Here is a 16,979-nt window from a genome sequence, read left to right on the forward strand (position 1 = left end):
GTCAGAGCAGTTAGATTCTCTAGGGCAATGCAGTCACTAGTCCCTGGAACTTGCTTTTCAAGACTGATCACAGGACACACAGCCCTTGCTACTGGAAACTTGCTCCCAAGACATATAATCCTGAGTCTGGTAACCATCAAAGAACAGGCTTTTAGCTAATGTACCTAATGTAATCAATTAGCATTGGCACAAATAATTTTTTTGTCCAAATCAGGGCATGGATTTGAGTCGTCCATTGGGATGCCTCTAAAATTCAAGTCCTGCCCTCTGTTGCATAAATGAGCTTGGAGAAAATGGCATGAGCAACCTCTTTCCTGCCCTTCCTCTCACTGAACCTGTATGATAGCAGAGCAGTATTCCTACCTACTGCTCAACTGAATACTAAGAAAAGGAGTACTTGTGGCACCTTAGAGAGTAACAAATTTATTAGAGCATAAGCTTTCGTGAGCTACAGCTCACTTCATCGGATGCATCCAATGAAGTGAGCTGTAGCTCACGAAAGCTTATGCTCTAATAAATTTGTTAGTCTCTAAGGTACCACAAGTACTCCTTTTCTTTTTGCGAATACAGACTAACACGGCTGCTACTCTGAAACCTGAATACTAAGAGTGAGGCTTGGCTTCTACACCGACAGCAGGTGACATAGCCAGCTTTCTAGAAGCCATAGCACAACTGGGGGCCATTGAAAAAGTTACAGCTGGGAATGTGAACACTGCAGAATACTATCATCCTATCAAGGGCAAGGAAGACACACAGTCCAAATGGTTTCTTTCATCAGTTGTGCTATGGAGAAACGTGATTGACAGAAAATCCAGGAACCACTCTGCAAAACCAAGAGATTTAGTAGGTGTGCCCCTTTAATCAGTGGCCCATCCACTTAGTTCATAACCTGTCAGGAGATGTTATAAATACAATGCATTACCCACCTGCCCTTGATGAACTTCCTCTCGCTTTCGACTGTGCCGATGAAGATAAGAATCCTGTTTCTGTGTAGCTAATCCCAAAGTAAGTTTATTTTTTTCCACAAAGTCTTTTTTTGCTCTCCGTTGCTGAACTTCTACAGATTGAGGAGAAAAAACATCACTGTACGTACTGGAACTGTGTTTGTATTGACAATCATCTGCTGATAGGTTTCCTTTTGTATGCAATCTAAAAGGTGCACTGCTTATCCCAACAGGTTGATCATCAAGGTTTAACAATTCTGTATCAAATGCAGAAAATACATTCTGTCTTTCTACCAGTTGGTTATTTTCCTCCAAGACATGCTTGGAAGGGAGGTAAGACGAATCCTGAGAGGAGCCCTGTGGGATTTTCTCAGCAACGCGGTGTCTTCTGTTCACTTCAGAAAATTTTGGTTCCTCTTTATTGCTCTTCCAGTTGGGATTGTATCTTAGGTTACAGTATCTGTCCGAAGGTTGCTGCTTGCTATGAAAACCAGCAAAGAAATATTAACATTTTAAAAAGAGAAACACCATTCAGCACTTTGAATAAGTTATATCTAACCAATTTAATATTCCAGCCTTTGCCCACACTCGTGTATACCCTGACACATGTGAGAAGTTCTACTGAGTTTAATGAGACCATTCATGTGTAAAGTTTCTCATGTATGAGACCATTTTTAGGATTAGGGCCCCAACAGTTATAATGAACTTGAGCCAAAGATCCACAAAGAGCACCTTATTAATCTTTAATTTTAATTGGCATTAAATGCTAGTTAGGCTTAAAACTATCAAATCTGACCAAGGAATACAACATTTTCCTTATATAAATTCATCATGGCACTTACAGGGGGGAGAGGGGAGGGGGAGGAACACCCAGAAAATGCAATTATAAAAATGCAACTATAAAAATGCAACAACTACCTTTTTTCAACTGTCCAGTAAAATTTCATTTAAGAGGGCATAAATTATAAAAAGAAAAGGAGTACTTATGGCACCTTAGAGACTAACAAATTTATTTGAGCATAAGTTTTCGTGAGCTACAGCTCACTTCCTCGGATGCATTTGGTGGAAAATACAGAGGGGAGATTTATATATACACACACAGAGAACGTGAAACAATGGGTTTTATCATACACACTGTAAGGAGAGGTTTCAGAGTAGCAGCCATGTTAGTCTGTATTCGCAAAAAGAAAAGGAGTACTTGTGGCACCTAGAGACTAACAAATTTAAATTTGTTAGTCTCTAAGGTGCCACAAGTACTCCTTTTCTTACTGTAAGGAGAGTGATCACTTAAGATAAGCCATCACCACAGCGGGGGGGGGGGGGAGAGGAGGAAAACCTTTCATGGTGACAAGCAAGGTAGGCTATTTCCAACAGTAAACAAGAACATCTGAGGAACAGTGGGGGGTGGGGGGGAGAAATAACATGGGGAAATAGTTTTACTTTGTGTAATGACTCATCCATTCCCAGTCTCTATTCAAGCCTAAGTTAATTGTATCCAGTTTGCAAATTAATTCCAATTCAGCAGTCTCTCGTTGGAGTCTGTTTTTGAAGTTTTTTTTGTCTGTAATCGAGTGACCAGAGAGATTGAAGTGTTCTCCAACTTTTTTGAATGTTATAATTCTTGACGTCTGATTTGTGTCCATTCATTCTTTTACGTAGAGACTGTCCAGTTTGACCAATGTACATGGCAGAGGGGCATTGCTGGCACATGATGGCATATATCACATTGGTAGATGCGCAGGTGAACGAGCCTCTGATAGTGTGGCTGATGTGATTAGGCCCTATGATGGTGTCCCCTGAATAGATATGTGGACAGAGTTGGCAATGGGCTTTGTTGCAAGGATAGGTTCCTGGGTTAGTGGTTCTGTTGTGTGGTGTTTGGTTGCTGGTGAGTATACAGTGTATCATACACTCCTTACAGTGTGTATGATAAAACCCATTGTTTCATGTTCTCTGTGTGTGTGTGTATATAAATCTCCCCTCTGTATTTTCCACCAAATGCATCTGATGAAGTGAGCTGTAGCTCACAAAAGCTTATGCTCAAATAAATTTGTTAGTCTCTAAGGTGCCACAAGTACTCCTTTTCTTTTTGTGAATACAGACTAACATGGCTGCTACTCTGAAACCATAAATTATAAAAGGCAATCATTACTGTTTATCTTCCACAGAAGACTCTTACGAAAGAGAAGACTCTGCTCTCTGGGGAAAAGTGATATTCCAATTAACATTGCTCCATCCATGAGTACTGGTTACCCAAAATGGAACAGCCTATAGATTTTTATGGTATTATCTCCATTCATTGCCATGCAATGCCAAGATATGTCCTTTGCTATTTTAATAGAGCTTTCCCAAAAGTCTTCTGTGTAGAATACAGATTGTAGCTGAGATGAAAGAGGAACAGAACTATGTCATGCACCCATGTGAAAAAGCCCCAGATCAGAAAATAAATTTAGAGAGAGAGAGAGAGTGTAATCTAAAGTGTTTATCAGCAGTATCTTAACTGGCATATATAAACCACATTTTAGGGACAGTTGTCCACAAAGTGGGTTTTTCCAACAGTGTCTTAAGAAATCAGGCATCCAACTCTTACTGGCTTTCGAGCCATAGTTACAATCAACCTATTGGCCTGCTGAACTCTATAAAGTCTGTAACAATTAACTTTTAAAGCATTTACTCAACATTTATTAACACTTTCTAAACTAGTTACAAATGTACTTTAATATAAAGTGTGATCTAAATAACAAATAGAATCTAGTTCTATATTGATGTTTTTCGTTTCAGAGAAGTGTCGGTGACCTGATATACTTTGTACTTGAGATTAGTGTTTCAATTCCTGACAATTTATACCAATGAAGTGACAGCAGTCTTAAAACATCATCATTATTCATAAATGTAAATCATATGCAAGAATAAATGCCTATTTTGAAACAACATAAGCATAGAAATATGTAATATTCTGCTAAAAACAATCACTCAAATAACAAAATACGATTCCAAAGACCACCTATTGTGTTGAAATGTGTGCACAGCGGCTTGATTGTATTATGTAGTCCAGGTCACCACACTGGAACAAAATGAGTGTGAAGAGATCCTTCATCTCTAATCATCTGTAGACAAAACACACACCTCTTATTCCTCCCCCCGATTTGATATAAAGGTTAGATGGACTCTGTATTCAACACTTCTGCTGATGAGCAGACAACAGATGCAGGGTTTCCTTTTCAAATTCCTAGGTTAGTAATGGATGTAGAGAGGTGGTTTCAAATGCATATACTATCATATTTGCTCCAGTTAATGGACTGTATTTGAGTACTTACTGTGACAACTTCAAACAAAATAAAATAAAATTTCCATTTAATGAAGAGCCTCATATTCAGCATAGTATTCAGTCAAAAAATTACTAAAATTAGAGCATGTTTCTAGCACAATTAACATCCTTTGCACTGGCAATAAAATGTTCAATAACTGGCCATTTTGCCTGTTGAGGAGGTGAATAAAAGCACGCTATTAATCATTTAGCCTTCATTTGTTTGCCACTTTATTTTAAGTAGACAGTTAAATTGAAATGGCACATTATTATTGCTTCAGGTTTAATTTAATTCTCTTAAACACAACAATTATTCCCAATTTATACAGCATTAAACCTTTGATGCATATGACAGCATATTCAATTTTATTTTATGTATAAAGTTAATGCTTTTGTAAGAATATGTGAGAATGACAGACAGTCTGCTGGAATTTTTAATTTTGCATTTATATAGTTACTGGATAAAAATGTATCTATTCAGCCCTCCAGTTTACAGCAAACCAAAGCGATTAAAAATCACTATCTGAATGTAACAGTGAAACATGCATTTCTTAAATTATTTAGAAAGATGCCCCATCCTATCATTTGCATAGAAAAGGACAACAGTCACCAACTATCAGTTTTGAATAAGTATCCAGTGCGTTATGGTAAGTGCTTTAAGGCTTGATCCAAAGGCCATTCAAGTTAGTGGGACTCCTTCCACTGACTTAAGTGGGCTTTGGATAAAGCTCATAGAGAAGAATGGACGTCTATTTTTACTGGGCCTATACCAGCAGAAAATTATATCACTCAGCTGTACTGGCTGGCACTGTGAGTAAACAGAGGCAAGGCTCTGCTCATTTCCCCACACCTCCTTGCCCACCAACTTTGAGGGCAAGTAAGTGAGTATGAAGCACCCACCTACTTTTGCACTCCCAGAACCAGTGTCTAGGTAGCTTATATATGGGTGTAAGGCAGGTTCTGACTTCCCCTTACTTTCCTGAATGGGAATGTAGTCAGTGCAAGCTACAACCTAGCCCTCAGTGAACAAAGAATGGCTGCTCTCCCTTCTTTTCTAAAGCAACAAAGTTGTACACAGTACATTTCAAAACACATTGCCCTGAATTCACATTCGCATTAAGGCCTGGTCTACATATGGTCTTTGTGCCAATTAACTATTTCTATTAGGTAGGTGTAAGTTACATTTATGCCCACTTTAATGCACTAACCAAATGGCTTAGAAAGGACTTAGGACAAGAACAGTTAGCTATCATAGCTATATACTAAAAATATATTCCTTACCTTTCATTGTTACGGTTCTCTTTTCCATAATCTTTTCCATTTGAAAACTGTACTTTGTCATAATTTGCTCCTTCTGATTCATTCAGACTTTTCTCCTCCAGACTATCTTCATCTAAGCTGTCATTCTCCAGCTCATCAGAAGACTGGCCTACCAGTACTTCATTTTCATAAATCCGTTTTTGAAGTTCTAACTGATATTGTATCTCTTGAGTAAGGCTTTCAGAATCAGACTCCTGAGAGTCATGCAGACTTGGATGCCAGTTGCCTTCACTTAAAGATGGTCCTTCTAAATTAGTACGATGATCACGTGGCTGCATTAATACTCTTTGAGATGAGCTATTATTCATGTTGCAAATGTGTAGAAAGGAAAGAGTGGAAAAATATGATTCACATATGAAGAACTCATTCCGTAATTTGTGCTGCAATGTAGACCAGACCTGAATTTAGGAAATATGAGACTAAATGTAAACAAACTTCACTTTGTTCACTGAAATAGTCAATAACAGTTATGTTTGTTAAACATTTAGATAAATCCTATCAAATTTTTTACACAGTCAGTAGCATTGTGGGCAGACTCAGAATTTGATCCTGCAAAGCTGATGCACTCCTTTATTTATAAAAAGAAAAGGAGAAGTTGTGGCACCTTAGAGACTAACAAATTTATTAGTTTATTAGTCTCTAAGGTGCCACAAGTACTCCTTTTCTTTTTGCGAATACAGACTAACACGGCTGCTACTCTGAAACCCATCCTTTATTTATAAATACTTCAGGGAGTGTGTCTGCCACTCACACTCAGTAGTATTTTGTTCATTAAGAAATCAATGACACTAAGGCCCTGATAATGCCAACACTTAACCACATGTGGTTAACTTTACTATTGTTAATAGTCCCATTTAAAATCCAGGGACTACCCCTGGTAGTAAAGTTAAGCACGAGTCAAGTGTTCACAAGATTAGGGCCTAACTGTGTAGTAAATTACTACTCAGCATGAGTAAGCATGGCAAAATAGGGCCTTTAATCATTACAAAAAATGGCAGTGACAATTTACTTAACCCTAAAACAATAAATCTGTTTATACATATTATCAGGGAAATAAAGATAAGGCAACAGATTTTAGTTGTAAGATTCCAAGGAATGGTGTTCTATCATATGTTCAACATCAGTGATCTTATTTACACCCTGTAGGATATCTATAACTGTATCCCTCCAGATATAAACCCAGGACAAAGAATATTTACTTACAAAAATATATTGACAAGTTTTTTTCATATGTATGTTAACAGACAATTCATATGCAATCACTTTATATACATAAGGGATCAAATGGCTGAGTTAAAACACAAGAGTGTCAGCATCTGAAAATAGGAAACTTTTTGTTGACATTTTAGTGCCATTTTCTTTCGTAATACATTACAGCAGCAGGGGAGTGCTTGATGCAGCAGGAAGAAAGTCTGTTTATGTTAAAAATGATTATTTATATAACAAGTTTAATTTTAATGTATGGGTATAGGAAGCCATGTGTCATGTATGTCACTGCATCAATTTTTAGTTTTCCAGAGGCAACACTTCTTATGGCATAAAATTGTTGCTCTTCATCAGGCCTTTTAACAACACACTGATGGATATCTATAACTGTCCTTTCTCTGGCATGGATCATACTATATGTAATAGCAGATCTATGTTGGGAGTTTGTGTGTACATTGTGGGCTAAGGAGTAATGAATCAACTAGTCTGTATAGATTTTTAAACTGATAGCTATGCTTCAGTTTTAACATAAAGCTGGGCTTGAAATATCCATTCACCCACTCAGTGATGAATAAGAAACTTTCTTTGATGAGCTGCAGGATTTAACCCATCTATTTCTACAGAAATTAAGCATTCATTTTTAAAATTTCTAGCTCTTAATGGTTGTGAAGACAACCTTACAAATGCAAACTAATGAAAGCAAGGGTGGTCCAGTGGATAGGGCAAGTACTGGGAGACCTGGATTCTGCTGCGAGCTCTGCCACTGAATCAGTGTGTCACTGGGCAAATTATTTCACCTATCTGTGCTTTAGTTACCTCATCTATGAAATGAGGATGACAGTGATCTACCTTTGTAAAGTATATTGCATGTTCAAAAATGCAGCACTTTAATAATTAGCACTTGTTGACCATAGATTTCAGACAGCCATTTCCATTGTTTCTCTTGCTGAACCTGTTTTCTCAAAGTAGCAGCAAAGTGAAATTTACAAATCTGGTCAGTTTTGTTGCTTCTGTTTAGAACATTGTGGGCAGCAGTGAAACTTTCAAAAATCAAGTCAATTTCAACCTACTGCCACTGTTTAGAAAATCTACTAGTATCCCTAAAAGCAGACACTAGAGCTATTCATAAAGGAGGTGGTGACTCAAAAAAGAGAGAGAAAAAAAGACACTGATTTAACTTAAGAAGTGAATTAAAATGATTTTAGTTAAACAGGTGCAAACCCTATGTGACTCATGAAAGCTTATGCTCAAATAAATTTGTTAGTCTCTAAAGTGCCACAAGTCCTCCTTTTCTTTATGTGGACATCGTTATTTTGGTTTAAGGGTGAGGGTTTTTTAGTTTATATTATGTCAGTTGAGAACCGGTTGAAGATAAAATAAAATAAACTGCTCTTAAACTGAAATAAGAATGGCCTCACAGGTATTTGCACCACTTTAGCCAAAGTGATTTAAAACAGGGTTAAATTACACCAGTGAAACCTTGTGTAGTTCAGTGTCAGATGCAAACAACCAGAGGCTGAAACAAAAAGTGAAAGCTCTGAGCAAGGTTTGGTAATAGTACTATAAGAACACTTTGCCTTCTTCCCAGCAGCTAGGCATGAGGTGGAGGAGAGTTTCATATATCTATATTAATCTAGTTTGATTTTTTTAAAAAGTATTTTAAGGAAGTTTAGATGACCAGTTTAATGGGATTTGCCTAACACCTCAGGCTCTATTGAAAATCCCAGCTTGAATTTTTCTAATGCACTCTGATTAGGAGGTGTCAAGTACATTTTTCAAAAATGCAAGTAAAAATTGAGGAAGAAGAAAAAAATATCATCTATCAAACTGGGTTTCTGACTCTGTTCTTTGTAAGTCTTCAGTGCAGAGACAATAATTTAAAAAAAAAATCCTCCATTAAACAGCCATAATTTCTACCTGCATTTTAGATTTTAAGGTCAAAGAGCTGTGTTTTTGTTTGGGCCTCAAGCTAAAGTATCCCTTACAATTAAGGAAACCCCATCCTTAGAAGAATCTAGTCACTTGGGGTGGAGTGCAGGGACATTTTGCATGGAGACACCTGGAGAGAGTAAACTCTTATGGAAACTCCTGGCAGGTTGGGAAAAGAAGTGCAATGGTTGTGGTGATGGTGGGAAGTGTACGAACAGTTGCAGCTCTTTGGATGGTGTTTTGCAACTGCTCTAAGGAGGGTCTGTAATCCTTCCTAAATCCCACTGCTGGACAGTGGTGTTGCATTGTAAAACAGCACTCGCCACCCTTTCATTACTGGTTAATGCACACTGCGAGGAGCAAATCTGAAAAGAAAAGAGATTGAACAGTAGATATGTGCTACCCTGCTACTCCCTCCTCCCATAATGTCCTCTCACCCCGTGCCCATCCTCTCCCAGACCTCTTCCCTCACCCTGCAAATCCTCTCGGCCCTCTCCCTTTTACCCCTCCCCCACTCTTCTCACGTCACCCCCCAAATCCTCTCTGCTCCTCCCCCGTCCTCTCTCCCCACCCCTCAAATCCTCTCTGCTCCTCCCCCGTCCTCTCTCCCCACCCCCCAAATCCTCTCTGCTCCTCCCCCGTCCTCTCTCTCCACCACCCCCCAATCCTCTCTGCTCCTCCCCCGTCCTCTCTCTCCACCACCCCCCAATCCTCTCTGCTCCTCCCCCATCCTCTCTCTCCCCCCCAATCCTCTCTCCCACCCCCAAATCCTCTCTGCTCCTCCCCCAGTCCTCTCTCCCCCACCCCCAAATCCTCTCTGCTCCTCCCCCTTCCTCTCTCTCCCCCACCCCCAAATCCTCTCTGCTCCTCCCCCGTCCTCTCTCTCCCCCACCCCCAAATCCTCTCTGCTCCTCCCCCGTCCTCTCTCTCCCCCCCCCCCCAAATCCCTCTGCTCCTCCCCCTTCCTCTCTCTCCCCCACCCCCAAATCCTCTCTGCTCCTCCCCCTTCCTCTCTCTCCCCCCACCCCCAAATCCTCTGCTCCTCCCCCTTCCTCTCTCTCCCCCACCCCCAAATCCTCTCTGCTCCTCCCCCGTCCTCTCTCTCCCCCACCCCCAAATCCTCTCTGCTCCTCCCCCGTCCTCTCTCTCCCCCACCCCCAAATCCTCTCTGCTCCTCCCCCTTCCTCTCTCTCCCCCACCCCCAAATCCTCTCTGCTCCTCCCCCTTCCTCTCTCTCCCCACCCCCAAATCCTCTCTGCTCCTCCCCCTTCCTCTCTCCCCCACCCCCAAATCCTCTCTGCTCCTCCCCCGTCCTCTCTCTCCCCACCCCCAATCCTCTCTGCTCCTCCCCCCTCCTCTCTCTCCCCCACCCCCAAATCCTCTCTGCTCCTCCCCTTTCTCTCTCCCCCACCCCCAATCCTCTCTGCTCCTCCCCCGTCTCTCATCCCCCACCCCCAAATCCTCTCTGCTCCTCCCCCTTCCTCTCTCTCCCCCACCCCCCAAATCCTCTCTGCTCCTCCCCCTTCCTCTCTCCCCCACCCCCAAATCCTCTCTGCTCCTCCCCCATCCTCTCTCTCCCCCACCCCAAATCCTCTCTGCTCCTCCCCCGTCCTCTCTCTCCCCCCACCCCCAAATCCTCTCTGCTCCTCCCCGTCCTCTCTCTCCCCCCCCCCCAAATCCTCTCTGCTCCTCCCCCTTCCTCTCTCCCCCACCCCCAAATCCTCTCTGCTCCTCCCCCGTCCTCTCTCTCCCCCACCCCCAAATCCTCTCTGCTCCTCCCCCTCCTCTCTCCCCCCCACCCCCAAATCCTCTCTGCTCCTCCCCCGTCCTCTCTCTCCCCCCCCCCCAAATCCTCCTCGCTCCCCCCCCCCTTCCTCTCTCCCCCCCCCCCAAATCCTCTCTGCTCCTCCCCCGTCCTCTCTCTCCCCCCCCCCCCAAATCCTCTCTGCTCCTCCCCCTCCTCTCTCTCCCCCCCCCCCCAAATCCTCTCTGCTCCTCCCCCGTCCTCTCTCTCCCCCACCCCCAAATCCTCTCTGCCTCCCCCTCCTCTCTCCCCCACCCCCCAAATCCTCTCTGCTCCTCCCCCCTCTCTCTCCCCACCCCCAATCCTCTCTGCTCCTCCCCCGTCCTCTCTCCCCCACCCCCAAATCCTCTCTGCTCCTCCCCCGTCCTCTCTCTCTCCCCCACCCCCAAATCCTCTCTGCTCCTCCCCCGTCCTCTCTCTCCCCCACCCCCAAATCCTCTCTGCTCCTCCCCCTTCCTCTCTCCCCCACCCCCAATCCTCTCTGCTCCTCCCCCGTCCTCTCTCCCCCACCCCCAAATCCTCTCTGCTCCTCCCCCCGTCCTCTCTCTCCCCCACCCCCAAATCCTCTCTGCTCCTCCCCCGTCCTCTCTCTCCCCCACCCCCAAATCCTCTCTGCTCCTCCCCCGTCCTCTCTCTCCCCCCACCCCCAAATCCTCTCTGCTCCTCCCCCGTCCTCTCTCCCCCACCCCCAAATCCTCTCTGCTCCTCCCCCGTCCTCTCTCCCCCCCCACCCCCAAATCCTCTTCTGCCCTCCCCCTTCCTCTCTCCCCCACCCCAATCTCCAATCCTCTCTGCTCCTCCCCCGTCCTCTCTCGCCCCACCCCCAAATCCTCTCTGCTCCTCCCCCGTCCTCTCTCACCCCCCCACCCCCAAATCCTCTCTGCTCCTCCCCCGTCCTCTCTCCCCCACCCCCAAATCCTCTCTGCTCCTCCCCCGTCCTCTCTCTCCCCACCCCAAATCCTCTCTGCCCCTCCCCCTTCCTCTCTCCCCCACCCCCAAATCCTCTCTGCTCCTCCCCCGTCCTCTCTCCCCCACCCCCAAATCCTCTCTGCTCCTCCCCCGGCCTCTCTCTCCCCCCACCCCCAAATCCTCTCTGCTCCTCCCCCGTCCTCTCTCTCCCCCACCCCAATCCTCTCTGCTCCTCCCCCGTCCTCTCTCTCCCCCACCCCCAAATCCTCTCGGCTCCTCCCCCGTCCTCTCTCTCCCCCCACCCCCAAATCCTCTCTGCTCCTCCCCCGTCCTCTCTCCCCCCACCCCCAAATCCTCTCTGCTCCTCCCCCGTCCTCTCTCCCCCACCCCCAAATCCTCTCTGCTCCTCCCCCGTCCTCTCTCTCCCCCACCCCCAAATCCTCTCTGCTCCTCCCCCGTCCTCTCTCTCCCCCACCCCCAAATCCTCTCTGCTCCTCCCCCCGTCCTCTCTCTCCCCACCCCCAAATCCTCTCTGCTCCTCCCCCGTCCTCTCTCTCTCCCCCACCCCCAAATCCTCTCTGCTCCTCCCCCTTCCTCTCTCTCGCCCCCACCCCCAAATCCTCTCTGCTCCTCCCCCGTCCTCTCTCTCCCCCACCCCCAAATCCTCTCTGCTCCTCCCCCAGTCCTCTCTCCCCCACCCCCAAATCCTCTCTGCTCCTCCCCCCTCCTCTCTCTCCCCCACCCCCAAATCCTCTCTGCTCCTCCCCCGTCCTCTCTCTCCCCCACCCCCAAATCCTCTCTGCTCCTCCCCCTTCCTCTCTCTCCCCCACCCCCAATCCTCTCTGCTCCTCCCCGTCCTCTCTCTCCCCACCCCCCAAATCCTCTCTGCTCCGCCCCCTTCCTCTCTCCTCTCCCCCACCCCAAATCCGCCCTTCCTCTCTCCCCCACCCCCAAATCCTCTCTGCTCCTCCCCCGTCCTCTCTCTCCCCCACCCCCCAAATCCTCTCTGCTCCTCCCCCGTCCTCTCTCTCCCCCACCCCCAAATCCTCTCTGCTCCTCCCCCTTCCTCTCTCCCCCACCCCAAATCCTCTCTGCTCCTCCCCCATCCTCTCTCTCCCCCACCCCCAAATCCTCTCTGCTCCTCCCCCGTCCTCTCTCTCCCCCCACCCCCAATCCTCTCTGCTCCTCCCCCGTCCTCTCTCTCCCCCACCCCCAAATCCTCTCTGCTCCTCCCCCGTCCTCTCTCCCCCACCCCCAAATCCTCTCTGCTCCTCCCCCGTCCTCTCTCTCTCCCCCACCCCCAAATCCTCTCTGCTCCTCCCCCGTCCTCTCTCTCCCCCACCCCCAAATCCTCTCTGCTCCTCCCCCGTCCTCTCTCCCCCACCCCCAAATCCTCTCTGCTCCTCCCCCGTCCTCTCTCTCCCCCACCCCCAAATCCTCTCTGCTCCTCCCCCGTCCTCTCTCTCCCCCACCCCCAAATCCTCTCTGCTCCTCCCCCGTCCTCTCTCCCCACCCCCAATCCTCTCTGCTCCTCCCCCGTCCTCTCTCTCCCCCCCCCCCAAATCCTCTCTGCTCCTCCCCCGTCCTCTCTTCCCCCCACCCCAAATCCTCTCTCGCTCCCCGTCCCTCTCTCCCCCCCCACCCCCAAATCTCTCTCTCCTCCCCCGTCCTCTCTCTCCCCCCACCCCCAAATCCTCTCTGCTCCTCCCCATCCTCTCTCCCCCACCCCCAAATCCTCTCTGCTCCTCCCCGTCCTCTCTCTCCCCCACCCCCAATCCTCTCTCGCTCCTCCCCCGTCCTCCTTCTCTCTCTCCCCCACCCCCAAATCCTCTCTGCTCCTCCCCGTCCTCTTCTCTCCCCCCACCCCCAAATCCTCTCTGCTCCTCCCCGTCCTCTCTCTCCCCCCCCCCCCCCAAATCCTCTGCTGCCTCCCCTCCTCTCTTCTCCCCCCCCCCAAATCCTCTCTGCTCCTCCCCCGTCCTCTCTCCCCCCCCCCAATCCTCTCTGCTCCTCCCCCGTCCTCTCTCTCCCCCCCCCCCAATCCTCTCTGCTCCTCCCCGTCCTCTCTCACCTTCCTCCCCCACCCCAAATCCTCTCTGCTCCTCCCCCTCCTCTCTCTCCCCCCCCCCCAATCCTCTCTCTGCTCCTCCCCCGTCCTCTCTCCCCCACCCCCAAATCCTCTCTGCTCCTCCCCCGTCCTCTCTCTCCCCCCCACCCCCAAATCCTCTCTGCCCCTCCCCCCTTCCTCTCTTCCCCCACCCCCAAAATCCTCTCCTCCTCCCCCGTCCTCCTCTCCCCACCCCCAAATCCTCTCTGCTCCTCCCCGTCCTCTCTCTCCCCCACCCCCAAATCCTCTCTGCTCCTCCCCCGTCCTCTCTCCCCACCCCTCAAATCCTCTCTGCCTCCCGTCCTCTCTCTCCCCCCACCCAAATCTCTCTGCTCCTCCCCCGTCCTCTCTCTCCCCCCACCCCCAAATCCTCTCTGCTCCTCCCCCGTCCCCTCTCTCCCCCACCCCCAAATCCTCTCTGCTCCTCCCCCGTCCTCTCTCCCCACCCCCAAATCCTCTCTGCTCCTCCCCCCTCTCTCTCCCCACCCCCAAATCCTCTCTGCCCTCCCCCCTTCCTCTCTCCCCCACCCCCAAATCCTCTCTGCTCCTCCCCCTCCTCTCTCCCCCCCCCCCCAAATCCTCTCTGCTCCTCCCCCGTCCTCTCCCCCACCCCCAAATCCTCTCTGCTCCTCCCCCGTCCTCTCTCTCCCCCACCCCCAAATCCTCTCTGCTCCTCCCCGTCCTCGCTCCTCCCCCACCCCCAAATCCTCTCTGCTCCTCCCCCGGCCTCTCTCGCCCCCCCCCCCAAATCCTCTCTGCTCCTCCCCTTCCTCGCTCCCCCCCCCCAATCCTCTCGGCTCCTCCCCCGTCCTCTCTCCCCACCCCCAAATCCTCTCTGCTCCTCCCCCGTCCTCTCTCCCCCCCCACCCCCAAATCCTCTCTGCTCCTCCCCCGTCCTCTCTCTCTCCCCCCACCCCCAAATCCTCTCTGCTCCTCCCCCGTCCTCTCTCCCCCACCCCCCAAATCCTCTCTGCTCCTCCCCCTTCCTCTCTCTCCCCCACCCCCAAATCCTCTCTGCTCCTCCCCCCTTCCTCGCTCTGCCTCTCCCCCCACCCCCAAATCCGCTCTGCTCCTCCCCCGTCCTCTCTCCCCCACCCCCAAATCCTCTCTGCTCCTCCCCCGGCCTCTCTCTCCCCCACCCCCAAATCCTCTCTGCTCCTCCCCCTTCCTCTCTCCCCCCACCCCCAAATCCTCTCTGCTCCTCCCCCGTCCTCTCTCTCCCCCACCCCCAAATCCTCTCTGCCCCTCCCCCTTCCTCTCTCCCCCACCCCCAAATCCTCTCTGCTCCTCCCCCGTCCTCTCTCCCCCACCCCCAAATCCTCTCTGCTCCTCCCCCGTCCTCTCTCTCCCCCACACCCCCAAATCACTCTTTTGCTTCCTCCCCCGTCCTCTCGCACCCCCACCCCCAAATCCTCGCCTGCTCCTCCCCTCCGTCTCTCTCTCCCACCACCCCAATCCTCTCTGCTCCTCACCCCCTTCCTCTCTCCCCCACCCCAAATCCTCTCCTGCTCCTCCCCCGTCCTTCTCTCCTCCCCCACCCCCAAATCCTTCTCTGGGGCCGCCTCCCCCGTCCTTTCCATCTCCCCCACCACCTCCCCAAATCCTCTCTGCTCCTCCCCCGTCCTCTCATCTCCCCCCCCCCCCCAATCCTCCATCTGCTCCTCCTCCCCCGGCCTTTCTCTCTCGCCCCCCCCCCCAAATTCCTCCTCTGCTCACTCCCCCGGCCTTTCTCTGTCCCCCAGACCCCAAATCCTCTCTGGCTCCCTCCCCCGTCCTCTCTCTCCGCCCCACCCCCCAAATCCTCTACTGCCCGCTCCCCTTCACTCTCATCCCCCAACCCCCAAATCCTCTCTGCTCCTCCCACGTCCTCTCTCCTCGCCCCCCACCCGGCCCAAATCCCTCCGTCTGCTCTCTCTCCCCCGTCCTCTCTCTCACCCCCACCCCCCAAATCCTCTCTGCCCTCCCCCGTCCTCTCTCTCCCCCCCACCCCCAAATCCTCTCTGCTCCTCCCCCGTCCTCTCTCTCCCCCACCCAAATCCTCTCTGCCCTCCCCTTCCTCTTTCCCCCACCCCCAAATCCTCTCTGCTCCTCCCCGTCCTCTCTCTCCCCCACCCCAAATCCTCTCTGCCTCCCCCTTCTCTCTCCCCCACCCCCAAATCCTCTCTGCTCCTCCCCCGTCCTCTCTCTCCCCCCCAAATCCTCTCTGCTCCTCCCCCGTCCTCTCTCCCCCACCCCCAAATCCTCTCTGCTCCTCCCCCGTCCTCTCTCTCCCCCCACCCCCAAATCCTCTCTGCTCCTCCCCCGTCCTCTCTCCCCCCACCCCCAAATCCTCTCTGCTCCTCCCCCGTCCTCTCTCTCCCCCCACCCCCAAATCCTCTCTGCTCCTCCCCCGTCCTCTCTCCCCCACCCCCAAATCCTCTCTGCTCCTCCCCCGTCCTCTCTCTCCCCCACCCCCAAATCCTCTCTGCTCCTCCCCCTTCCTCTCTCCCCCCACCCCCAAATCCTCTCTGCTCCTCCCCCGTCCTCTCTCTCCCCCCACCCCCAAATCCTCTCTGCTCCTCCCCCGTCCTTTCTCTCCCCCCACCCCCAAATCCTCTCTGCTCCTCCCCCGTCCTCTCTCTCCCCCCACCCCCAAATCCTCTCTGCTCCTCCCCCGTCCTCTCTCTCCCCCACCCCCAAATCCTCTCTGCCCCTCCCCCGTCCTCTCTCTCCCCCACCCCCAAATCCTCTCTGCCCCTCCCCCTTCCTCTCTCCCCCACCCCCAAATCCTCTCTGCTCCTCCCCCGTCCTCTCTCTCCCCCCACCCCCAAATCCTCTCTGCCCCTCTCATCCCACCCTCTCCCCCTCCCAGTCCTCTCACTCCACTCCCAAATCTTCACTGCCCCTCCCTTCTATCCCTCCCCCAAAACCTCTCCTCCCCACCCCGCAAATCCTCCCTCCCTCCTCCCCCTCACTGACCCCTGCCGAGCAGCCTCCCCGCCAGCGACGGCGCGCAGCGAGCTATTCCCGAACCCGCTCTCCGCACCCCCGGCGGCGCCGCTAGCGTAGGGTCACCATGGCGGCGGAACACAGACGCAAAGCCCCGCCTACAACGGCCCCTACCAACCGGCTGCATGGGGTTGGTACCACCCTCCCCCGCCAGTCTGCGTGGTACCTTCCAGCCTGGGTGAGCTCTCCCGTGGCCCAGTGCTGAGGATGGGGTGGGTGGTGGCTGCAGGGCAGAGGGAGGTGGGGCCAGGGAGGAGGGAAGGGGAAAAGAGGAGCTGATGGGGGAGGAGGGGAGAGAAGAAGGAATAAGGAAGGAAGGAGAGAAAAAAGGGGAGAAGCCCATCTAAAATGCACATCCCTTCACGCCCTGCTCCAACCTTGTCCCCGGCTCCCGCCACCGGATCGGTGTCACTCTCCTGTCCAACCTACCTCTGTCCAACCGGGACAATGAGACTGAGCTCCTTG

The 16,979-nt window shown here is 50.7% G+C and overlaps 1 protein-coding gene across 6 annotated transcripts in view; it reads right to left on the reverse strand.

The window, feature by feature from the left end:
• JHY (junctional cadherin complex regulator) overlaps positions 1–16,609 on the reverse strand; it is a 44,554-nt gene extending 27,945 nt beyond the window's left edge. For 2 of the 6 annotated variants that reach the window (XM_043500750.1, XM_043500751.1), the window contains exons 1-3: positions 16,485–16,609; positions 5,533–9,071; positions 927–1,425 (exon numbers count right to left, since the gene is read on the reverse strand). In XM_043500750.1, the coding sequence (XP_043356685.1) occupies positions 927–1,425; positions 5,533–5,879 (846 nt within the window). In that variant the 5' untranslated portion in view covers positions 5,880–9,071; positions 16,485–16,609. The remainder of the gene's footprint in view (positions 1–926; positions 1,426–5,532; positions 9,072–16,484) is intronic. The other 4 variants (XM_043500747.1, XM_043500746.1, XM_043500748.1 and 1 more) reach the window with 4 other exon arrangements.
• Between the last annotated feature and the right edge of the window lie 370 nt (positions 16,610–16,979).

The sequence above is a fragment of the Dermochelys coriacea genome, chromosome 22 (genome assembly GCF_009764565.3).
Source record: "Dermochelys coriacea isolate rDerCor1 chromosome 22, rDerCor1.pri.v4, whole genome shotgun sequence".
Taxonomy (NCBI): domain Eukaryota; kingdom Metazoa; phylum Chordata; order Testudines; family Dermochelyidae; genus Dermochelys; species Dermochelys coriacea.